A 25,986-nucleotide genomic window follows, 5' to 3' on the forward strand; every position below is an offset into this window, starting at 1 on the left:
ATAACTCTTATGTCTGCTCTGTGTTGCAACCAAACACTTATGAATTATTTAAACCTGGTCTGAGTAGTGCTGGATAGCCCCTAGAGACTCCATTGCTCTCACTCCAACCTCGTCACAGTACATCGAGGATCTGCATGATGTACCATACAGAGCTTTATATGGGGTCATGCCAATACTAGCATGGTAGATGTTATACGAGAACTCTGCAAGTTTCGCATGCTTGTCTCAATTCTCGGCTTAATCCAGCATGTATGCTCTAAGCATGTCCTCGAATGTCTGGATCGTGCACTCTGTCTACCCGTCAATCTATGGATAAAAAGTCATGTTGAACTTCAATGTGGTACCTAGGGCCTTCTGCAACTAGCACAAAAAATGAGACATGAAGCGAGGATCTCAGTCTGACATGATAGAACGTGGTACCCCATGAATTTTAACAATCTCATCAACATGCAAATCTGCAAGGCTCTCCAAAGTCTGCCTCACCCTGATCAAAAAAAATGGGCACTCTTCGTCAACTTGTCCACTATCACCCGAATGACATCATGCTAACGACGGGTCCTCGACAAACACATGATAAAGTCCATCGATATGTTATCCCACTTCCACTTGGGGATGTCCAAAGGCTGAAGTAGTCCACCATGTCTCTGATGCTCGATCTTCACTTGTTGTCAAGTGAAACACCAAGACATAAACTCAGTAACATCATGTTTCATCCTGTTCTACCAATATATCTTCTAGATGTCTTTGAACATTTTTGTAGCACCCGAATCAACAGAATACTTCAACTTGTGGGCATCACTCATCAGCTCCTCCCGAAGTCCCTTTGTAATGCCCCAAAATTTTAAGTCCCAAAAATCATGATTTTTTTTTATAAAATTGCAGCAGGGTAAAATCAATCGGGGGTAAAACTTGGCATGCTACTTTACCTTCACATTCACATTTGAACATACATTAAATCTTAGAATTTTGAACATCCATAATAGAAATCATGATTTCACATGTTCTTGATTAATAATAAAAATCAAGAATTTAATCAGAGTCCTAAGCAAATAATATGCTCTTATTCATCAACTTTGGCGAGCTTGAAAAGGATTTTACTCGATTTCTGTCGCAACCTCCCGCTATCGCATGTAAATTCAATCATCTCCTGAAAAACATTGAATATTCATAGGGTCAGACAAACATGTCTCAGTAGAGTAGAATTATACTAAGCAAGTAATCTAGAATTCACAAGTAGGACAACTTTCATATTTCAATTTTGGCAATATTCAACAAGTATTCCAAGTATATCGAATAAGCATGAATAAATAATCATTATTCATCATTCACTTGAATAAAATGCATGATCAGTTAAATATGTATTAATTAATCAATGCAGAGACCCTTTTTATGCATGAATAAATTCTTATCTTTGATTATCTTTCTTTCTTACATGATGCACATACAATTAGGTTCCACTTGTTAGCCATGTTGGTACCACACAGGCAATAACCTGATAAAAGGTCATGACTCAAGCATAATTTCATGCAAGGGTGGCTTTAGCTTGGCCGGGTATATTTCACCAGTCTATGTATTGGACGCCAAAAGCGGGAGAGACTCTAAACACAAAAATAATATACCTGATGCATCTGATTTTTCTCATGAGTTCTGTATTCTCTTCGTTGTAGACTATGCAGAGGCTTTCCCTCTCTTCGTGGGTGGGGAAAGGAGCAACCTTCCGTGCTCAAACAATATCCACGAAGCCAATATGTACTGCTTACCCTCTCTTAATAAGCCAATGCTTTAGTGTTATGATTTTATTTATTTGCATTAATATTTTTTATGCAATACTATAACCAAATTTATCAAAGATAATTCGACCACTTTAGGACCCCAATTTGCAAGTTTGAATAGGCATTAAATCATCCATTCATACATCTTGCTCAGAAAGCATGCGCACATATCAATAACTATCATGATAAGCTTTCATATTTTTGCATGCATAGCCACAATTTCAATACATATCAAAATTCACAGTTTCAGGATTCTGTAGGCCCGATTTTAGAAAATTCACCAAAATTTATAGATTACGAATCACATTTTCTTAATTTTTCTGTAAATACACGTGTTTCAAGAAAACAACTCAAGAAACAGAACTGAAAAATTTGTCATAGATAAATTAAGAAAATTCTTAGACTAAACCCTATCCTAGACAAATATAAGACCATCCATGTTTCTGCAAAAAAAAAATCCGGTTTAGAAAATTTCGCCAGACTTCTAGATAAAACTTTTCATAAAACCCTTTTTAGAGGACCATCTTACATATGTTAAGATTCACCTATATTTTTCTTGATTTATTTTGAGCAGCTTTGACTAGGTCTTTAAGGTCCTTAAAACCGTGGGTCAGAACAGTCTTGCAGACAGAGCAGAAAATTTGTACTCCGTTGCAAGGAACGTTTCGGCCCCAATACGAACCCAAACAAAACAAATTAAATTTCAAGTTTAAGTCCTGGATATATAAAACACTCCATTATTTTTATTTGAATTTATTGGGCTCGTTATTAAAGAGATATCGATTTATTTCTAAAATAGGTCGAGATTAAAAATGAGAACAGGAATAACAAGATTCAAGGTCATGCAAGATTTATCAAGAAAGAGCAAACTCAAGGTAAAGGTCTATATAAATCACAATTTTTCTGATAGTCTAAACATGTTTTCATCATTATCAAATAAAGATTTGCTCATGCTCAGGCTTAGCTTGCTAAAACCTTAACAAAAATCATCGAAGAATCGTAAATCTACCGAGAAATAACTCAAATAGGATTTTTGTTAAGTAAGAATCATAATAAACCATAAACAATCATGAAACATGAATTATTTACACAACAATGTAATGTTTAATCATGTTGAACATAAAATACCCTGCCCTAGAGGCTCATATTATCTTTCTTTATCAAGAACAAGCATAAACTTGATATCAATAGCCATTCTTGAATAAACTCTTAGATTATGAGAAAACCTCAACTTTGTTCGACTGTTATAGAGGCTGCAAAAAAATTTCTATATGGTGGACAAACTTGAATTTTTTTTCAGAATATAGAAAACTTTGTCAGTTTTCTGATGCCCCAACCCATTCGTTAAAACTCCTCCGAACGAGGGAGATATGAACATTTTGGTGCCGACCTATACTTTTTTGTTTCAACTGTCACAGATTCGTGCTTAGTTCGTGAACAAAGTCCAAAATTTCACAGTAGATGCAAAATCTTGTTAACTCTCCAACGCAATAAACCGCTTGTTAAAACTTCTCCGAACGAGAAAGATACAAATGATTTACCGATTAGGTGTCAGGCTAGAAAATGAAAATGAAACATTTTCTAAAGAACCCGAATTGAAAAACTCATATTTTTTCAGAAAAATAATCATAGAAATTTCTAATTTTTTTACAAAATATTAATATTATTGTAATCTACCAACTCAAAAAAAATATTCAAAAAAAACAATCAACTACCATAGATCTTTTACCATTTTTACAATTTTAGTTTATGAAGAAATCGGTTTGATGAAAAATGATTTTTCTTGTGATTTTTTTTTAGAAAACCCCTTTCAAAAATATGATCTGACAGTCCTATATCAAATTCATGCGTGTGAGGCATATTCTAGGGTTCATACTCATGAAAAATCGAAGGTATTCATACCCATGAATCTCAGTTTACATGTAGAGTATAGAACTTCCTACCTTAATGACGAAAATCAATTATGAAAGAATAGATAGCTCTCTTCATACAAACCGGTCGTTCTACGCCAATGAAGGCCTCACTGAAGACCTTGTCAAGCTTCCTAAATGTGCATGAAAGCCTCATATGCTGAACCATGTTGAAAAGACCCAACATTGAAGTGTAAGAAGGAAGAATAAGGGAGGTAGGATTTTAGGGGAGAAAGAAAGAACTAAAAAATATGACAATAATGAGGGGAGGTGTGCAACCCTCCTCTATATATAGGCATTGCCCTTTATGTCAAGGGCCTAAAATAATTTCAGTCCTTTGATCTAAGGATTAGAATAGAGTGCTAATTTTTTCTTCCTTCCTTGCTTGCCAAATAAGCAAGTTGACTAGTCAACAATAGAGTTTTTTTTTTTGTTAAATAGCTTGTTGTCTTCTTAATTCAGCCCTCGACTCCATTTAGGACTTTCTAGAGGTGACGCCACCCCTATGAAGCCCTCTAGAAAATTGTCCTCCTTTCATAAATTAAAAAATAATAAACTTTTAATTGCACCAAATAACTAGTTTTTTATTTTAATGTTTGTCGCTTGTATTTTGGTATCATATTTTAAATCTTTATTTTGGAGTGCCACATAAGATGGGACGGCTCACCTATGGACTCCTACCATAATTAATTTTAAGTAGACTTTTCATTTTATCCTAAAAAATAAAAATAATAAATTCCTCAAAAAAATATGGGAAACCCATCAGTTGTCCTTAAACATAATAGTCACATCCTCCTCACAATGGAACTACGCACCTGGCTTTTGGGTACTCACACACAAGCTCTCGAAGTCTGGATCGGTTCACTAAAGTTCCTCAATATGATCAATAATATCAAGTTGCGCCTACATCCCTGCACATAGAATGTGTCTGGCTTCGTCTGCAAACAGTTGCCACTTGACAAACTCCTCAAGCAAATTCCAACTCCGACCAATCAAGCTAGCTGTCGTAACTAATGTCTTCTTGCTAAGCGCATATGCCACTGCATTCGCTTTACCATGGTGGTAAGCGATGGTGAACTCAGAGTCCTTGAGAAACTTTAACCACCTACGCTGCCTCAAGTTCAGATCTCTGTGCGTGAAAATATACTCGAGGCTCTTGTGGTCAGACAGAACCTCAAACTGCTCCCCATACAAGTAGTGGCGCCAAATCATAAACGCGAAGATAATGGCCACTAACTCCAAATCGTGTGTGGGGTAGTTCTTCTTGTGCATCTTCAATTGCCGAGAAGCATAAGCGATGACTTTCCCGTGTTTCATCAAGACACAACCCAGGTCAGTCTCTAAGGCATTGTTATACACTACGAACCCTCCCATCCCAAAAGGCAAGGACAAAACTAAGGCTGAGGTTAACCTTCTCTTTAGCTACAGAAAGCTTTTATCGCACCGAGGTGACCAAACAAACTTCACCCTCTCTATAGTAGCCTCATCATCAAAGTATCTATATGCGAGAAGTCCTGAATGAATCGACGATAGTAGCCTACCAACCTCAAGAAACTCCTGATCTAAGATAATGTCTCTGGTTGCTCCTAAGACAACATTGCATCTACCTTGGCTGGATCTACATCTACTCCCTTCTCTGATATAACGTAACCGAGGAACACCACTTTGTCAAGCCAAAACTCATACTTAGAGAACTTAACATACAATTTATGTTCTCTTAGTATCTGCAACACGATCCTCAAGTGCTTTGTGCTCCTCAACACTCTCAAAATATATCAGAATGTCATCAATTAATACGATGACAAACTTATCCAGCCACACCCTAAAAACTTAATTCATCAAGTCCATAAATGTTGCAAGGGCATTCATGAGTCCAAAAGACATCACCAATAACTCATAATGCCCGTATCTGAACCTGAATGCCATCTTTGGGATATCTTCTTCCTTGTTCCGCAACTAATGGTACCTTGAACAAAGATCAATCTTGGAGAACACCTTTGTCGTGCGCAACTGGTCGAACAAATCATCAATCTTAAGCAAAGGGTATTTGTTCTTCACAGTAACCTGATTCAACATGCGGTAGTCGATGCAGAGTCTCATGGACCCATCATTCTTCTTGACAAACAAGACTGGTGCATCTTATGGTGATGCACTCGGCCTAATAAAACCCTTGTCAAGAAGTTCCGACAACTGCTTTTTCAACTCAATAGGCACTGCAGGTGCCATAAGATATAGCGCACGAGACACTGCTATTGTGACAGACACTAACTCGATCGAAAACTCTATCTTCCTGTGAGGTGGCAAACCCAGTAAGTCCTTTGGAAAGACATCCGAAAACTCATGGACCACGTCCAACTGCTCCAAGGGTGTCTCATGGTTGTCTGTGGCAGACACACTGGCTAAGAACACCACACAACCCTGCTTGCAGTACTTCTAAATCCTCATTGCCAAGACGATCTTCACCTCACTCATAGGCCTAATCGCCTGAAACACCAGTGTTGACAAATTGGGGTGCTCCAAGCAAACCTTCTTACCCTGACACTAGAGAGTCGTATTATGTCTGAACAACCAGTCTATAACCAGAATAACGTTGTAGAATGTCATGTCGAGTATGACTAGGTCAGCAGACAACTCGTGTCAATGAATAACTACTTGAACTGTAGGAAGGTACTTCCCACATCGAGTGAACACACCCATAGAAGGCATCACATCTAGAGTCTTCTCTAAGCTAGATGGTACAAGGTCAAGCAGTCCAGCAAAAGAAGAGGATATAAAATAATAGGTTGCCCCCGAATCAAACATAACACAAGCAAGATGGTCAGCGACAATGATAATACCTTCGATCAGGTCGGCCTGATTGCTTTGCTCGATAGTTGTGGCAGCGTAGACTCGCTTGTTCGTCTTCCTCTGTGCTTGCTGCTACTGAGGTATTTGATGTTGCTGCTAAACTACCCTGAGTTGCTAGCTTGTTCGGACAATATTGTGCCATATGTCTCGTCTATTGGCACTGGTAGCACACTCACTTAAAGAGAAGGCAATGGCTGATAGAATGGTCCTTGCAGCATCACCTACAAGTCATTTGAACCTTCCCCTGCTGATGTCTTTGCTGGGGTTGACCCTGCTGAATCCCCTGGTGGGTCTTCTGCTTCTTACTCTTGGCCCCTTGTGTCTTACCGCCCAAAAGAGGGTTCTTTCACACTCATCCATTCTAATTTTCACTATTTTTCTATTGTCCACCCATGAATCACTTCCACTCCTCATTGAGGATAGAAGCAGGCTCAATGGCGTCACTAAAAGTGGTAGGGCAGTTGGTCATCACTCAGACCCCAAGCTCATCCTTTAGCACGTGCACGTACTTCACTGCCATCGCCTTATCATCAACAAAAAAGTTGAGGCAGTATCTCTTCAAGTCCCTAAATTTGGTAGTGTAGTCGACTAAACTCATGTTCCCCTGCGTAAACTCGAGAAATTGTTGATGCATCCTCTCCCTGGCAAATGAGGAAAAGTATGCCTCCAGGAACTCCCTTCTGAAGGTCTCCTAGGGAATAGTCTTGACGTCTGTGAACTTCACACTACACAGGGTGTCCCACCACTTCTTGGCATCACTCTTCAGATGGTATGTGTCAAAGTCAGTCACTTTGTCTTTGGGCACTGGTAGGACACAAAACACTCTCTCGATCTCCTTGACCCAGCTCTCAATAGCCTCTGTGTCGGCCTTCCCAAAAAAAGTTGGTGGATCCAACTTTAGGAACTTATACGTGACCACGCTAGTGTTCCCGGTAACAACTGGTGCGGAATGGATACATGTCATAGGCTACACCATCTGCGCCTGAACATGTGTAGTAACAGTCTCAGCTAGACTGTTGAGGGTAGTCGTTAAAAAGTTCTACTACTCCTACCAGTCTGCTGGAGTGCTAGAAGTAGAGTGAGTATGAGCATACATCTATAAAACAAAATTCAACCAGAATTTATTAATAATTTTTTACCCCTGATCAAGCCTACCCCCTTAGGATTGATCCCAGAACAATAAACACAATCATATCAAGCACAAAATTTAAATCACAATACATTGATTTAAATATGTTTATCCCTACCGTCAAAATATAGAATTTTTCAAATTTCGAGATAGTAAGGAAATAAAATTTTACAACATAGCGTTTACCAGTGATGTAGAAACTGCTCTTGGAGTACGAGTTTGTGACTTTCATGGTGGTGGTTCTAACTAGTTCTGACTGTGCTCAAGTAATTTTATGCATGGATCTGATACTAACTCTGTAACGACCCCAACTGATCCTCGAAACATAGTGTAAATTATTATTATTATTTTTTAAAACAATTACGAAAAAACTCTCCAGGTGCATCACATATTTAATATAACAAAACCACAAACCATTACATGCATTGAATTAACTTAAAATAATAAATAAAACTTCATTAATTAAATCAAAAAGTCAAAAAGTCCAAAAAAATAAAACTTATTCTAGCATAATCCTTGTGCACTTGTCAGAACCTAAACACCAAGTCACAGCCTCTCGTCCTCCAGCCAGCTAATTCTACATGTCACTGAGCATTTGTACCTGTAAAACAATTTTAAGAAAATGAGTAAAAACTGAAGTCCTCCTATGAATTCTTTTAAAAATTCAATAGTAAAAGAAATAGCATAAATTAATTCATCATAAATTTTAGAAAAAATCACAAGCAATAACTTACCAAAAATATCTTATCATTCAAACATTCAACCAAATATCTTGCAAAATCAAATATACAAAGATGCATGAATTAATGTTGAACAATAAAATATGCATGATCCAATGCACATGTATGAATAACTTATTAAGTTATTTGTCTGAATTACTTTTGCATGCATGTTCCTATTTAAATGCACACAGATTTAATTTTCACTATTCTTTAAACTTGCAGATACTAAAAAAAAACACAATTCCCAAAGTTCAAGTTAGGTTTCTGGTCATAGCTTAACACACAATTTGTATTTTATTTATTAAGTTTCACAGTTGTTGCTCGACTGATATTAGGAATCCTCACATTCCATTGAAACATTAAGAATCCTCACCTAATGTCGGGACATCAATGAAAATTATCAACCATTGATGTCACTTTCTTAGTATACCAATAACTATAGTTGAGTCAACAACACCCCCAGGCAAATGGCTGAAAGCTCCCTAAAATCTTGGTCAGAAAGTGAACCACACATCAGGTTCTGAGACACAATTACACACAAAGTTTTAGTATCTTCACACTGTAGAAGTTACATAAAAGAAGAGATCAATTACACTGTTTGATCTCTTTTTGTAATATCACTTATTTTCACACTTAGTCATTTCAAGATTTTTCAAACATTTGGCTAAATATAGAAGAAAAATCGATAAAATCTCGATTTTAGGCCAATGCATTTGAGTCTGTGCATGGCCTAGGTCTCATCGACAACGTTGAGACGAGCCAATCGAAACGCGAGAAAAGGTTTTATTTTTAACCTTTAAATTTAAGCAAAATTCGAGCAAAATTCAAGTTATTTTTTGACGAATTTCATAAACGAAATTCAAGTTATATATCGTTGGATGCGTCTCAAAATTTTGAGCGTAACAATATTTTACTTTTCTAAATTTGGGTTACGGTTGGCCCAAAAATCATATTTTTTTGAAAAAAAAAAGTAATTTGTCGGTTTAGGTCCGGATTTGGATCAGACTGGATCCAATGGATTTGATCCAAATTAATATGGATCTAGACTCTAATCAAGACCCATATTAATTTAGATTTGATCCAACCCAAGACCCATTTGGATTTTTGGAGATGAATTTAGATCTTAGATCTGGATCCGAATCTAGATCCAAATCCATGCCCAACGATTTTTCCAACTTTAAATTCATTAGATACTTTTAAATTAAAGTTAATTAATGTTAGGAAGTCTCCCATGTTATTATGACAACTTTTGAAAGCTTCTAAAAATTTATTTATTGTTTAATATTTAATAATTAATTAATTTTAATTTATTCTAAATTTTATTTGTTTGGTTGTTTAGGACTTCTTAATAGTCCTTATATAGGCTTAAAAAGACTTAAGAAGGTTTTGAAAAGTCTATTAAAATGAAACTTTGAAAAGGTCAAATAAATAAAAAAGTTTCAAAAATTTTGGAAAGTGAGAGAGTTCCAATTAGAGATTAGCTTCAGTCCTCTCTGGAAGGGCTAAATGGATAAGAGAAGGTGTCACCCCGCTTTTTCTCTATAAATAGCCTTAAAAAAGAGAGAGAAAGAGAAGGAAAAAAGGGAGAAAAAAAGAGAGAAAGAGAAAAATAGAGAAAAAGAGGGAAGTAGGATGAAGAAGAGGAGAATGAGATCGTTCTTCTCCGATCATCCAACATTTTCACCATTGATTTCTAGTTCTCTTTCAATCTACGGTTAATGTATGAGTCTTCTTTTGTCACGGATGAGAAAAAAAGCCTAAATAAGCTTTATGCAATATTTTTATAGGGAACTATGGATTCTATCTTAATTTTTCATGGTTTAATCCATGAAAATCGATGTAGGAAGGCTTAGATCATGTGGTATTTGTTTTTCTATGATTTTCTGTATATTTTTATGTTTTTATCAATATATATATATATATATATATATGGTATGGACACCTTGGAGAGGCCTTTACAGATTTGTCCCATGTTTTTAGCAGGCTGGTCTAAACAGATTTGGCCATCGTGAAGATGGTCATATCTGAGCTCTTGTCCATATTGTCCGTTCTATCCATCCTGAACAGATCTATCCTTTGGACAGGTGTGCATGTACGAACAGAGAAACATGGGACAGTGGTTCTTTAAACCGAACTAGATCTATGAAAATAAAAATATATGCACATTCAGTAAAATGAAAAAAATAGATTTTTGGTCCAGGACATGACAGACAGTTGTCCAGTCCCAGCCTAGACAGTTGGTTGGAACAGGACAGTCTGTTGTCCAGTCCCAGACAACTGTCCAGAATCGTGCTGGACCGTTGTTCTAAGTGAGAAATATTAATAACATATATATATATAGAGAGAGAGAGATATCTAGTTAGTGGCTGGGATAGAAGAGTCTGTTGTTCTAATAACATATTAATATACAGCTCAGTCCCAGCAGATTGAATCGGCTGGACTAAGTCCCTGTTACAATATATATATATATATATATATATATATATATATATATATATATATATATATATATATATATATATGTTAGGTATAATATATATACATATAATTTTATTTTTTTACTGGCAGTAGGCCCAGATCAGGCTCATCCGACTGGGTCGGCTGAGTAGGACATGAGCACCAACCGACTGAGTTGGCTGGGCTCTGTCAGTGCAGAATATGAGCCCTAGCCGAGTGAGTTGGTTGGGCTCAGATCTGATCCAGTTTAATAAAAAAAAAGTAACCATCTTATGAAAACTGTTATCTAGACTTGTGAAAGATCACACTGTTAAGCATTACTCTAGCTTTTATGAAATTGTGGTAGCACCCTTAGTGGGTGGCCATAAATACTTGGAACTTAGGAGTTTTGAATTTGTTAAGAGTAATACAAATTTTTGAGCTGTGAATGTCAACTGCAAGACTATGGACATTTGGAACTTTCGGATTTATACAACTTAATTTCATGACATTCTTTATCAATTATGCATTATTTTTATTCTTTTCTATTATGTTTCTCTTGCAAATTCATTTCTTAGTTGTTGTTTATGTATTTGTAATAAGTCACTATTTCTTTATTAAAGTGAATTCTTCGTCAGATGTTAAGAGTAGCTTGAAATATGGGTTTAATTAAAAATATATATAATAATAATAAATTTTAATTTTAAAAACTTTTGGGCCTCAACCGACCCACAGTCGGCTAGGCCATAGGGCAGTCATCCCCCAGCCGACTGGGTCGGTTGGGTCACATGTCTTTAAAAAAACAAAAATCTATTTTCAGTATATGATTTTTTAATGTGCTTACTGAAAACTAAATTAAAAAGTGTATGCTGCCACATGAATGTAATGGTATTAGATATAGTTGTATTCATATAAAAGAATGAGATATTTGCATGTTTGCACAAAATATAAATCATGCATAATCAAAATATTATTGCATAGATGTTTTTATGTGCATCTGCATACAGGAGATAGATGTGTTGTTGCATGAACCTACTTGCATAAGTATTCACATGTTTTAAATGAAGTGATTTATGAATGAAAGCGTACATTTAACATGAATATGTAAACTCATGCACATGCATATGAATATTGTTGTTCATGCACATCTTTAAACTAGCATATATAAATGTGCATTGAGACGCATTTAAAAAGAATGCATAGTGACATGTTATTCATGATTTTTGCATAAGAATGCATCGATGATAAAAATGGATCATCATAGGCCGTGTGAGCCTTGAGCATGTGCTACTCTTTGTTTTAGTTGTTTTATGCATTGCAAAAATCAAAGGTGATATGATTGTTCTAATTGCATTGTTCTATGTTGTCACGGGTTGTGGTCCCATGAAGAGTTTCGCATGTAGATATACGAGCTCATGTTATTAATTTTGTATGTTGAATTATAATTTAAAGAAGATGAATTAATAACAAGATAAAAGAAATTAAAAGAACAGTGAAATTTACATCTCCTTGATGTCCTTTTTATAGTATGAGAATCTTGGACATTTCAATTTTGGAGAACCATAGGGATACTGAAACTCTGTGTGCGTGGTTGTTACCCCTGAACCTGATATTGAGGTTCTTCTCTTGGCTACGGTTTTAGAAAGAATCTGTCACTTTACATGAGGGTGGTGTGTAGACACAACTGTTATTTTGGTATACCAAGAAAGTGACACTTGTAGATATAGAGGTCTCTAGTGTTCCGATATTAGATATGGATGTCTAATGTTCTGAAGGTTGATTCGGTCGAGATCTAAGTTTGAAACCCAGTAATAAAATACGTGTGTGCTAAGTTACCCTGGGAACCCTACTTGACCTAAAAAAAATTAGTCGTTTGGTGTATCTGCGAACAACGGTAATAAAAAGAGAAACCTAAGTTGTGTGCATCCTAATAGGGACATGCATATAATAAGAAAACTTGTTAAAGTTAATAATTTATTCATGCATATGCACTGACATCATGCATTTTTCTGTTATGCATTAAATCATGCATATTTACTTGCTTCCTTACTTATGATACCTAGTTGTCTTCATGATATTGCATCTCGTTGCATGATGAATATCTTTACTGCTTATATGAAATTATAAAAATTGTTCTATTAGTATCCCTTTAAAATATTGTATAAATTTTATTTATGTTCTTTTTACTTATTTGTTTCATTAGAAAAAATTGTACACAAAATTCTTTGAATTCTGACACCCTTACTTTTGTGTTTTTCGCAGCCTTAGAGGCCTAGTGAGATTACTTGCTTTTGAGAGGGCTACGAGGAGACCACACGATTGCTTGACAGATTTTTTTGGACAACGTAACTCTTCTTTCTGATTATTTATATTTGATTTGCTTATGTCTCAGACTATATGAACTTTAATAAATAAAGTTTGGTTTGGTTTGAAAGGTGAGTATAAGATCCCTTATGGTTGATGTGTTGTAACTGTAAAGGCCTCGGGTCTCTGAAAATGTTTCTGCACTTGTTTAAAAAAAAAAATTGCTACTTTTTCACAGGTAGGAGTTGGGGTCGTTATATTTTTACCATTTCAAATCAATTTCAAGTTCTTTACGTAATAACTGTTTTGCAAATCCATATGCAAAAGCAACTTTGAGCTCTAACCCTCATAATTTAACGCTGTAATTAAATTTGAAAAACCAATAATTTTTATTTGTCATTCTGTAATGCATAAACAAATCAATAACATTGGAGCAACGCATGCTCGTGGCCTACATAGGCCTGCAGTGGTTCACACATAACCACTAACATATCCCAAAAAGTAATTCATACAAAATTGCAAAATTTTAGTGAACATGAATACACATAGTTTAAAAAAATATTCACAATACACATTCATAACACAAAAAGAATGCACATTTAGCCAAGCTCATACACATGCAAATAGAAAGCTTATATAACACACCATTCATGATCAATTTCATGCATATGATCAACCAAACATGCATATGATCACAATCATGCAAACATATAAAGATTTTCATATTCATGCGTATGATATGCACAATTGCAAACTAATGGGTTTAGGATCAGATTTATGTACCAATCAGAAAATACATTTTTTTGATCATATTCATGTACATGATCATCTTCATGTACGTAAATCGGCTATGCAAAAATTTTTAAGTGTCAATCAGATTTGTGTACATGGTCAGATTCATGTACTCAAATCGGCTATGCATCAATTTAATATGTTGGTCTGATTAATGTACATGAACAGATTCATGTACGTGTATCGACCATGCAAGAATTATCAACTAGTTAGATTCATGTACATGTATCGATCAATCAGAGAATATCTACAGCTGGTCAGATTCATGTACATGTATTGACCCATCATAAATAACTTTAGCTGGGCTGATTTATGTACATGAACAAGTTCATGAACATGGATCGACCATGCATAAAATACACAAATATAGGTCAGATTCATGTATATGGATCGACCAAGCATAATTTAACAAACGACTGGTTTGATCCATGTATATGAACGAATTCATGTACATGGATCGGCCAGACAAGAATTAACATAACAATAGCTGGTATGATCCATGTACATGATCAGATTCGTATATATAGATCGGCTAGTCATAATTAAACATCACAACTGGTCTGATCCGTGTACATGATCAGATTCATGTACATGGATCAGCTAGTCATAATTATAAATCTCAATAACTGGTTTCATCTACATGGATGGGCCAATCATATAAAACACAAACTGATCTGATTCATATATATGAACAGATTCATTTACCTGGATCGACCAATCGTGAATCCAATGATTGTTCGCCAGATTCATGTACCTAATCAAATTCATGTACATGGATCGACTAACACAATGTATTGAACTGTTTGCTAGATTCATGTACATGATCAGAATAATGTACATGTGTTGGCTATCACTAAATACCCAACAACATGAACAATGAAATCTACAATCCAAACTACATGTATATTTTGCAGATGCATAAGTAAGAAATCGGCAATGTAGAAACGCATGCGTGAGCATGAAATTGACAAACCTGAATTAGATATTTTCAGCATGAGCAGGAAAAATCAATAAATCTGATTTACATGTCTTATTTTCATATGCATGAACAAGAAAATAGACATTTGAACCACATTTTTTTTAGATGCATGAGCAGGAAAAATTGACCAAACTGAATATATATATATATATCTTTGAAATCAGATTTTTCTTTTCCTCCTCTAAACTCATGCTTAAATCTATTTATACGATGTCATTTTCTGTGCGAATCAAGAGAAAAATCCATACCTTGAATCGAAGATCGAAAAACTAGAAAAATCGATGGATGCTTTTATTTTCTTCTACTTTTTTCTTTTTTTTCAACTCTCTCTCTTTCGCTCTCTCACTTTCTCTCCATCTCTCTCTCTCTAGAACACGAGTTCTAGAGGAAGAGAGGTCTAACCCCTTTTTATATTTTTTTAAGCCTTCTAGAGAGGGGATGATGTTATACTAAATGTAGAACTCTACTCCCTTATCTCCTTTAGATTTTTTTTTAAAATTTTATTTATTATTATTTTTTTTAATATTTTTTATTCTTAAAGAATATTTCAAGAGGAACGCCCCCTTCTAGAAATTCCTTATAGAGTAGAATTTTACCCCAAGTAGAACTCTACCTCATCCATATTCTTAATTAAAAGTTATTTTTAAAACTTTAAATTCATTTTAATTTTAAAATTGTCATGGATGAATTTTGGATTCAAGATCAAATCCATATCTAATATCCAAATGGATCTCAACCTGAACCGAATCCTAGTCAATATGAGTCCTGGATTGAGTCCAAATCCATATTAACATGAATCAAATAGAGTGAGTTCAAACCGATCCAAACTAAAAAAAAGCTCAAGAATAAAAATCGATCATTTTTTTTAAAACATATTTTTTGAGCCAACTGTAAACTGATTTCAAAAAAACAGATATTCTACGACGAGGCGGATCTAATGGTGGTCATAACTCAATTTCACTCAAATTTTACTCGAATTTAAAAGTTAAAAACTAAAAATTTCTCAAATTATAATTAACTCAATTAGCTCTTATCAGTGGGCTCTGGGCCACGCCCAGACCCAGCTGACATCACCCCTTATTAAAGATTTATGAATTTTTTAAATTTAAACATAAGCATATAATTAAAATTTTATATTTTAAACTTTAAAAAATCATGAAAAAACTACGAGATATTACATTCTGGCATTTGGAGGTGCTTAAGAAAATCAGTAGACCACTATTTGTTTGGTAATGATGGTTGTTAAGAGCCCAAAAGAGCATCTTAGAGGTGTGTTTGAACTAGTTCGGGGCCCACACCAAGAATGGAGGTAAAACAAACACATAATCTTAGATCTCCAAAAATAACTTGGATCTAAGATTCATATTTCAGTTATGATTTACATACCCGAACATCAGAACCATAGACACCAATACTGCTGATATTTTGAAAATATTGCTATTTTATGTGCGATTTAAGGTAAGCAATTAATATCTGCAAAATATCATGATATTTTCAAAATATCAGCAGAATTCAAAATATCATGACAATAATGCGATCTTATCATGATAGTTTTTAAGTACTTTTGAAAAAAAACTTATTTTTATAAATTTTAAGCCTAGTTTTTCTTTTCTTTTTTTTTGTTTCTTTTGTATTTTAAAAACTTTCAAACTTATTACTTCACATTTTTGCAAGAAAAATGATATGAAACCAATTACTTTATTTTTGTTTCATTTTTAAAAACTCCCAAGAGTTTTCCCGAGAAAACCCCACTTTTTGAAAAAGAAACTTCGAGAAAAACCCTTGGTGAGAAACTGCCTTGAAAGATACTAGTGACTATGATCCGAAAACAACCTAGGTGATTATGTAAGAGCCCTTGTTGATGCCTCAACCAAGATCACTACTTTTAACACATATGAGTAGGTTACTTCCACAAAATACTGAGAAATAAACATTTACTAAGAAATATTTAAGGCAGTACCAGTAGGCACCAACTCATTCCGAAGACTGCTTCCATTTGTAGTCTTTATTCATCAGAACAGTTTATTTTTTTCTCAAGATATGCATTCCAGTCAATGCAAAAAGCATGTCATTATATCAAACCATGTATAGCAGAAGCTGAACAGTTCACCTGAATGATCACACCACCTAATCATACTTATATACAGGCAAACTTGATAATAAATTCCAGAATCAAAATTTTGTTGGAAAATGTATGATACGTACAAGGTTATGCTTCTGGCTATCTACTGGAGTTTTTTAATCCCAGGGAATGAAGGAAGTATAGCGATAAGCGGGTCACCATATCCTACTGCTTCTGATTCATAGAATGTAGATACATGTATGAGGCAATTTTAGAGTCTCAAGCATAAAACAATGGAAACATTAAAAGCTGAGAACACATACCACCATCTTCTCTCAATATCTTTGTGATTTCTCCAGCAACTTCGGACTAGAAAATTAAGCAAAAAATGTCAACAATTTTCCATAATAGAAGATAAATGGATTCAACTAAATTAAATTGGTACCTCAACTGGTATTTCACCACCAAGCTGCTCCACGAAACAAACAACTTGGCCTTCTATCACTATTTGTTTCTGTCAAAAAACAAACATAAATCCAAAGAGCCAATGAGCAACTTGTACAGCCCATAGAATAGCAATGCATTTGACAAAATAAAATCACAAGCATGAAGAGCATGCTTCACAGGTCAGAATGAATTTATAAACAAAAAAGACTTTTGCTGACACAACATAGATACATTTTGGAAGATGATTTACCAATATTCAATAAGGCCACTGGAATTCAACCAGAGTATGGAATAGATGATATTAACACCTAATAGAATTTTAAAATCATAATCACATTATCTGCCTCGAGTGTTAAGTGTCAAGATATTGTACCTAATATATATATATATATATATATATATATATATATATATATATATATATATATATATATATATAAAGTGGTAGCTGTGCAACCCTTAGGTGCACAGCTACCTACGGGGTCACGCTGGCCATCCATCGCAGGGCTTGATGGATGGCCAGTGCAAAAACTGCTAAAATGCGCTTTTGCACGTTTTAGAGTTTTTAGCGGCAGGATTTTTGCCCTTTTCACATTTTTTTATGGCCATCCATAACGCCATGTGATGGACGGCCAGCGCAATTGCGCAGTAGCTGTGCACCTAAGGGTTGCGCAGCTACCACTCTCTCTCTCTCTCTCTCTCTCTCTCTCTCTCTCTCTCTCTCTCTCTCTCTATATATATATATATATATATATATATATATATATATATATATATATATACAAAAACCCATATCTTCAAATGGGTTTTCGTCGAACTCAGGTAAGAAGTGAAGTCGCATGCCGCGCATCCAAAAAAATTTGAATTTTGGTTTTTGACTGCCACTAAAGCCCTGGTTTCCGCCTAGGGCTTTAGCGGCGGTCAAGACTGCAGCTAAAGGTCCAAAAAAGTGTAAAAAACTGCACCGCTGATCGCGTGCACAAGTGTCCAAAAATGTTCGGACACTTTACCTGTTTGATGATATGGGTCACTCTATATATATACTGAAATATATTTTGTATGTAAACTGAAATACTCATTAGGGGTATTTCAGTCATTTTTTTATCGTAATAGGTGTCGGCCCATTAGGGGCAGTTTTTGTAATTTCAGTTTTATTTTTTGTTTTTTTTTCTATTTATGTCATGTGACTGTTGGGACAGACAAACTAGTAGTTGGGCCCAACAACTAGTTGGACTGCCCCCTTTGCTCTCTCTTGTGCTTATAAATAGAAACCTTCCCTATTGTGTATGTTATGTTTTTCCAAGTATTTTGTTAATGAGAATACACTTATATTTTTTACTTGTGACTCTCTTTGTGAGTTATTAGTGTACGTCTCCATTGTGAGAGTGTATTTGGTCCATAAGTGACTACTTTGTATTTGTATTCTATTATTGTCTTAGTGGCACTCTCTTGAGATTTTATTGGTTTCATTACATGGTATCAGAGCCATCGGTATTGAGAACCTTGTGAAGCTTGTTTGTGTGCACGAGATCATGAATCGTTTGATCATAGGCTTGTAATGTCCAAAAGAACGTCACCTTCATTATCTTTTTCTTCCTCGCTATCTCTCCTCTTCATTTGTATCTATGGAGGAGTCATCGTTTCCATTCCCGTGAGACTCAATGACACCAACTATGTGATGTGGGCATCCATAGTAAAACATAAAATTTGGAAAAAGGGTCTATGGGGCTTAATGAATGGCACCGAAAAAGAATCAAAGTTTGTATTCACCAAGAATGAAAATGGCAATGAAGTAGCACTTCAAAGAGATAATATGAATAAAGTCGTTATTGACTACGAAAAGAGAATGAATGAGTGAAAGATGGGTCATTCCAAAACCATGAGATGGCTCATTAATAGTGTTGATATAAAAAAATGCTCTAGTTTGGCAAAATTTGAATTTGTTAGTGATGTTTGGAAATATCTCGAAGACATGTATTCTCTAAGAGATATAGCCCATGTATGTAACCTCTAAAATAAAGTGAAGACCATGACCCAAGAAGACTCATGAGCATAAGAGAATATTACAATGTTCTTTCTCTCCTTTGGGGTGAGTTAGCTCTTCTAGAGCCTAAGTGGCATTACCTCCTAGACATAGAGCTTTGTAACAAATAAATTAAAACAAAGTACTTTTATCAATTTGTAAATGAGCTTAGACCTAAGTTTGAGGAAACAAAAATATGCCCTCCTTCATAGAAAAGGTGTTTCTTCCATAGTTGAAACTCTAAAAGAACTAATCATAGAAAAAATAGATTGACCAAATCATCATCTACCAAAGATGAAGAATCAATGTTTGTTATGTTAAGGCTCAAGAATCACACAAGAGTCTATAAGCCTCCATATTTTGAAAAAAACTCAAATGACTATGATTCCAAAAAGAAAATCATGTCATTTTTGTAATGAACCGGGCCAACATCAAACCTTTTTGCCCAAAAAGGAAAAGAGAAGATAGAAGAGAAGAAAAGAGAGTGGCTTTTATGGGGCCCTCATTCGAGAAAGGTGGTGTAAATGCAGACTCCAAAAGTGTTGGAGATATGACACTCGCTCAACTTATGAAAGCACTACAATCATTATTTAAAGGTCAAACTTCTCTTTCCGGTGTGGCCGTCTATACATGCGTGGACCCCGGTAAGACTTTGGATTCTTGATTTTGTATTTATTTTCATAAGATTCCTAATGAGTCTGTACTATTCGAATGTCACATTAACCTCAATGATTCTTATGTTTCAACCGCCAATGGAACATCTTTAAAAATGAAAGGTTTTGGTACTTTAAAAAAAAACTAAAAATAATTAAAAAATTTGTGCCCAAACATAAGAGTTGTACCTAAACTAAATATAAATCTCCTATCCGTTTCTCAAATTACTCATATGAATATAAGGTCACGTTTTCATCTAGTGGTTGCTTGGTGCAAGATCTTCAATCTGAGAAGCCGATTGTGCGAGGCCATAGAAAAGGGGACCTCTACTACATGGACAACTTAAAACTTTTCAATCAAGATTTTTGCAATTTTGTTGAAAAGGACATTGAAAATTGGCATAAGAGATTAGAACATCCCACATGTCAAAATTGTATTTGTTTCCTTTTGTTGAAAATTGTAATGAAAAAGACTTAGTTTGTGAAGATTATATTCTTGGAAAAATAAAATCTTTGCCTTTTAGACCTAGTCATTTTGTTTCTAAAGAATAATTTGAGTCAATACATCTGGATGTATAGGGACCTTTGTTGTCAAAGGCAGTCCCTAGGCAGCCTAGGGGCAGCCCCACCGCCTGGGCGATTGGGTTTGAGCGGTGGGGCCCTATTTTAATGCCTAGGTGCCACCTAGGCTAGGATCGTCAAGGTGATGGTGTTTTTAAATTTTTTTTTTACCCCTTGCTATAAAAAGGGGAAAGGCGTAACGCCTTTCCCTTTTTTTCTCTCCTCTCGCTCTTTCGATTCCCTCCTCTCTCTCTTGACTCTTTACAACACGAAGAAGAAGGCAACCAGCCAGGTACGCCTCTCTCTCTCTCTCTCAATTTCTCACCTCTCTCGCTCTCCCTCGGTTTCTCTTTCTCTCTCTAGGTTTTCTTCTTCTCTTTCCCCCCTTTTCTTCTTCTTCTCTTTTGTTTTTCCTTTTATTATAATATATATTATGTGTAATTGTGTTTTGTGTTTTTCATATGAGTAATGTGCTCCTCCTGCCCACCTTCTCATTCTGCCCCCTCAAAAAAGGTTGTTTTGGGTTTTTTTTTTTCCTCACATCTAATACCATAGATGTGATCTATAGGTTTTGTTTAGTGGGAACCGGCTTTTGGATCACCGGAATATGACCTCTATACAGGTTTTTCCAGTGATACAAAATTAATGGCTATGATGGTACCAGCTTTTTCCGGCTCATAAAATCATGTTTTTTCATAAAAAAAACATGATCCAAGAGTCGATTCCCTCTAAATCGAGCATGCTAAACACATCTAACAGTCCATATCTATCATAAAACACTTTAAAACTATGGGGCAGAATAAAAAGTGGGGCCTAATATGTTCAATTCTCCTTTCATATATATATATATATGTGTGTGTGTGTGTGTGTGTGTGTGTGTGAGGGTGTGGGTGTGTATATATATAATTTGTTTTACCATATGAGACGGTGGTTAAATGTGATGTTTTAGTTACCATGAATTATCAATAGTTCAGTTATGACTCATGACATTTTATTATGACTTTTAATATTGTTAAAGCTTTAATTGTGTTTAAACTATATAGTTTCCTTTTATTTTCATTGACAGTTGACTTAGTTCTCCGTTGCATGGTTTGCTTATTCAATTGTTCATTTCTTCTTATTTGTCTATTGCTTATTTTATGTCTATTGTTATTAATTTTTTTGTATATTGTTTATTCACATTATTAGTTGTATGGTTTGTTTATTTAATTGTTCATTTATCCTTAAACTTTTTTTAGCAGGTTATCAATTGCATGGTTTGTTTATTTTTCTTGTTAATTTCTTCTTATGTTTATTGTTAATTTTACGTTTATTGTTGTTAATTTTTTTGTATATTGTTCATTCATATTATTTGTTGTATGGTTTGTTTGTTCAAATGTTCAATTATTCTTAAATGTTTTGAGCATGTTATTTAATATAATTGTTTTATAGTGTTCGATGACATGTGTTTTGTTTGTTGTTTATTGTTGATTGATTTTATGATGTATACATGTTTGTAATTAATTTTAACAATTTGTTTACATATTTGTATATTTTTATAATTTTTTTAATTGGGGTACCGAGTAGTCAACCTAGTCTCGCCTAAACCCGCCTAGTCTTTTTAGGGGCTCACCGCATAGTACCTTTCACAACTAAGATGGGGACCGACACTGATTATTTATAAACGAGGAGTATCTTATTAATGTTATATTTGTGGATGACTATAGTAGACACACATGAATTTATTTTCTTAGACTCAAATAGAAAGTATATGATTGTTTTCAAATATTTCATATTTATGTCAAAAATCAATTTAAAGCATCCACTAAAATCTTTAAATCTGATTCTAGAGGAGAATTTTTTTCAAATGACTTCAAAAAATACCTTGATCAACAAGGGATTATTCATCAAAGATTTTGTCCATATACACCATGACAAAATGGGTTGGCCGAAAGAAAACATTAGCACATCATTGAAACCACTAGGACTATTCTCATATCCAAAAATGCTCCAAAAGAGTTTTGGACCAAAGTCGCTCTTACAACGGTCTATTTAATTGATAGAATGCCTTCAACTATTCTTGAAAATATTTTTTCTATTGAAAATTTGTTTAAAATGCCTCCTGATTATAAAAGATTAAGAATCTTTTGTTGTAAATGTTTTGTCCATTCTAATAAAAATGATAAGCTTTTCGCAAAAGCTATACCTTGTGTTTTCTTAGGCTATGCCGAAAACCAAAAAGGATATAGGCGTTATGATATTGAAAAAGATAAACTCTATGTTTTAAGAAATGTGATTTTTCTTGAAAAGGAAAATAGTTTTGGACAAATTGAGTCTTAAAAACCTTGAGTACTCCTTGTTTGATTTAGTTAAAATGCATGATGGTAATATTGTTGGGCATGATAATGATATTATTGATAATGTGAATGATAGTAATGATATTCAAGATGTGAATGAGAGTGACAATGATGACACTCATGATGCACATGAAAATGATAGTTCTATTGATATAGTTGAATATCACAATGAAATACAAGTCTATTCTTGTTGAACTCAAGACCATCCTCCATGTGCATTAGAGAGGTATTCCCAAAGTCAAGACTTAAATCAACCTAGTGTTAAAAGATCTATGAAAATGTCTAAAGCACCTAGTAAGTTTGTATCCTATGAATCATTTGAACCCAATTATAGATCTTGTCTTATGGTCATTCACTTCTATGTAGAACCGTCTTCAAATAATGAGGCTAAAAACCATTAAGAATGGATCAGTGCCATGAATAATGAATTAGAAGCTCTATAAAAGGCAAAAACTTAAGAAATTCAAACTTTACCCAAGAGAAAGAAAACTATAAGATATAAGTGAGTCTACAAAGTTAAAACCAAAAGTGATAGAACATTAGAGATATATAAAGCTAGACTTGTAGCTAAAGGATATGGTCAAGAGTACGGTATAGACTATAAAAAGACATTCACTCATGTTGTTCGTATTACTGTTGTTAGAACCCTCATTTATGTAGCTTCAATTAAAAAATGACATATTTTTCAGACGAATGTCAAAAATATTTTTTAAATGGTAATCTTAATGAGAAAGTTTATATGGAACCACCTTCAGGTTTAGAATTGGTACATAAAAAAGTTTTTTATTTGCGAAAAGCCTTGTATGGCCTAAAACAAGCCCCTGAGGCTTGATAATAATCGATTCAATATAGTGATAATTCAACTAGATTTTAAGTCATGTTATACTAACACTGCATTTTTTGTTAAGTCTTCTGATGCAAGTATAGTTATCTTTTTGTTCTATGTGGATGACATGATTATCACAAGAGGTGATAAGCAGGGAGTTAGTCATATCAAAGATGTTCTCAAATCCTGTAATATCACGTATTTTCATACTTAGTCATCTTTCTATTTTTTCAAAAATTTGGCTAAGTCTGGGAGAAAAATCGTTTGAAGCTCATTTTTTAGACTGATGTCTCTAAGTCTGGGCTTGGCTCAGGTCTCATCGACAAGGTCGTAACGAGTCAATCGAAGCGAGATAAAGAGTTTTATTTTCGACTTTTAAATTCAAGCAAAATTCAGGTTATTTTTGGGTGAAATTCAAAATTCGATATTCGTGTAATATGTCATTGGATGCGTCTTAAAATTCTGAGCGCAACGATATTTTACTTTTCTAAATTCGAGTTCCGGTTGGCCTGAAAATCACAGTTTTTCAAAAATTGAGTAGTTTATCGAACTGGATCCGGATTGGATCCAATAGATTTCCATGAAATATTTTTGTTGGAAATCCATATAATATGAGAAAAAAATGGATGAATCATGTTGTAGATTAATTTAGATATATATAAAAAGATGTTGAATTAAGGTTGTTTGTGTGCAGTCATAAATCTGAATACGTATGATTCGGTTGTTATTCCATATCCTTTACATTCATGTATTGTTTAGTTAGGAGACCCATGAAAGCATGTGATAGATATTCCATGCGTATGTATCCATCCTCTCAAAAAAAAAATTGCATAGTGGTGAATCTGGATATTTATGGGGATGTTAGTATGGGTATGCTTTCACATGTGTTGTTTAAATATGCATATTACGGGTATTAGAAGTTTATGCTCATGTGCATGCAAGAACACATACATAAGTATATGTATATGCATCTCCCTTATGTTTAGAAGATGTTGCAGGTATACACATGTTGGGTCATCAAAAAAAATTATTTTATGTATATATATATATATGGAGGTCACGGGGTCGGGTCACTGGACCAGCCGAGTTGGGCTCGGCTGGCCAGGCCTGGCAGGCTCAGTTGAACCAGTTCAGCTGACCTGGCTTGGCCTGCCAGGCCTGCCCCTGCTTGCAGGGGCCTAGCCGAGTGGGGCTCGACTGGGCAAGTATAAAAAAAAAATAGTGGGTTAAGTAACATGTTCAGGTTACCTCTTGAAATCATGAGAAATATTAACTACAAAATTTAGAATGAGTATGTTCTAGATGATAGGTTTGTTAAAGCATGATTGGGGGTTTTGGTATTCTTGCATATTGTTAAGCATAAGGCCCCAAGGACATGATATTCGGCCATGTGAACCACTAGTTGTGCATACTTATGCTTATTTCCTATGCATACGTATGCTTATTCCCTGCAAATAGCTATGTTGATGCACTTTATAAAAAAATAATAATTATAGCAAGTGAGTCTCAGCAGGGAGCCACTAGTGGCCTGGTCGGCAGACCAGTCGAGCTCTGCTCGGCTGGCCAACTCCGACCAGACCCACTTCTAGTGCTGGGCCAGGCCAGCCGAGCTTGCTGCACCCAACCGAGTGGGGCTCGACTGGGCAGTTTTCAACAAAAACATTTTAGTTCGCTGGCAGCGCAGACCGGTTGTTGTCGACCCAACTGAACCAGGTTCGGCTGGGTGACAGCATGACCTGTCAGGCCCAGGTTCGGCTGGGTAGGTACTGGGCCATCTGTTCTAAAAAAAAAACAAGAAACACATTATATAAATATGTTGGTATAGTTTTGCACAGGTTACACTGATATTTTTTTTATATGTACATATTCATGTTTAATTGTTCAATTGGTTCGTATATGATGATTATTTAGCAACATATTTGATTAATGTTTATGAATGTTGTCACGGCTATTTACAATGTGATCAAAATACATGTCACGAAAGATTGTTAGGCATGCATCTATGTTAGCAATGTGACAGAAACGGTTATGGGTGCTACTATGATTTAGCTAAACATGTAATCATTTTTTATTGTCGTCGTACAAGCTGTTTCAAATGCTTAAACTGAATATCCTATGCTGAGGTAAAAGTGTTAATCATATGGTTGTTTTCTTATGCATGAGCATACATGGAATTAATATGGGTTT

The 25,986-nt window shown here is 34.9% G+C and overlaps 1 protein-coding gene across 11 annotated transcripts in view; it reads right to left on the reverse strand.

The window, feature by feature from the left end:
* Window positions 1-926: 926 nt before the first annotated feature.
* LOC149820458 (uncharacterized) overlaps window positions 927-25,986 on the reverse strand; it is a 90,999-nt gene continuing 65,939 nt past the window's right edge. For 5 of the 11 annotated variants that reach the window (XM_089983587.1, XM_089983582.1, XM_089983586.1 and 2 more), the window contains 3 exons: window positions 17,399-17,467; window positions 17,277-17,322; window positions 16,913-17,187 (listed from right to left, as the gene is read on the reverse strand). In XM_089983587.1, coding sequence (XP_089839713.1) covers window positions 17,117-17,187; window positions 17,277-17,322; window positions 17,399-17,467 — 186 coding nt within the window. In that variant the 3' untranslated portion in view covers window positions 16,913-17,116. Of the gene's footprint in view, window positions 1,148-7,755; window positions 8,260-16,912; window positions 17,188-17,276; window positions 17,323-17,398; window positions 17,468-25,986 lie in introns of those variants that run through there. The other 6 variants (XM_089983581.1, XM_089983585.1, XM_089983580.1 and 3 more) reach the window with 6 other exon arrangements.

Source organism: Nuphar pumila, chromosome 12 (genome assembly GCF_984573655.1).
Source record: "Nuphar pumila chromosome 12, dmNupPumi1.hap1.1, whole genome shotgun sequence".
In the NCBI taxonomy this organism is placed as follows: Eukaryota; Viridiplantae; Streptophyta; class Magnoliopsida; order Nymphaeales; family Nymphaeaceae; genus Nuphar; species Nuphar pumila.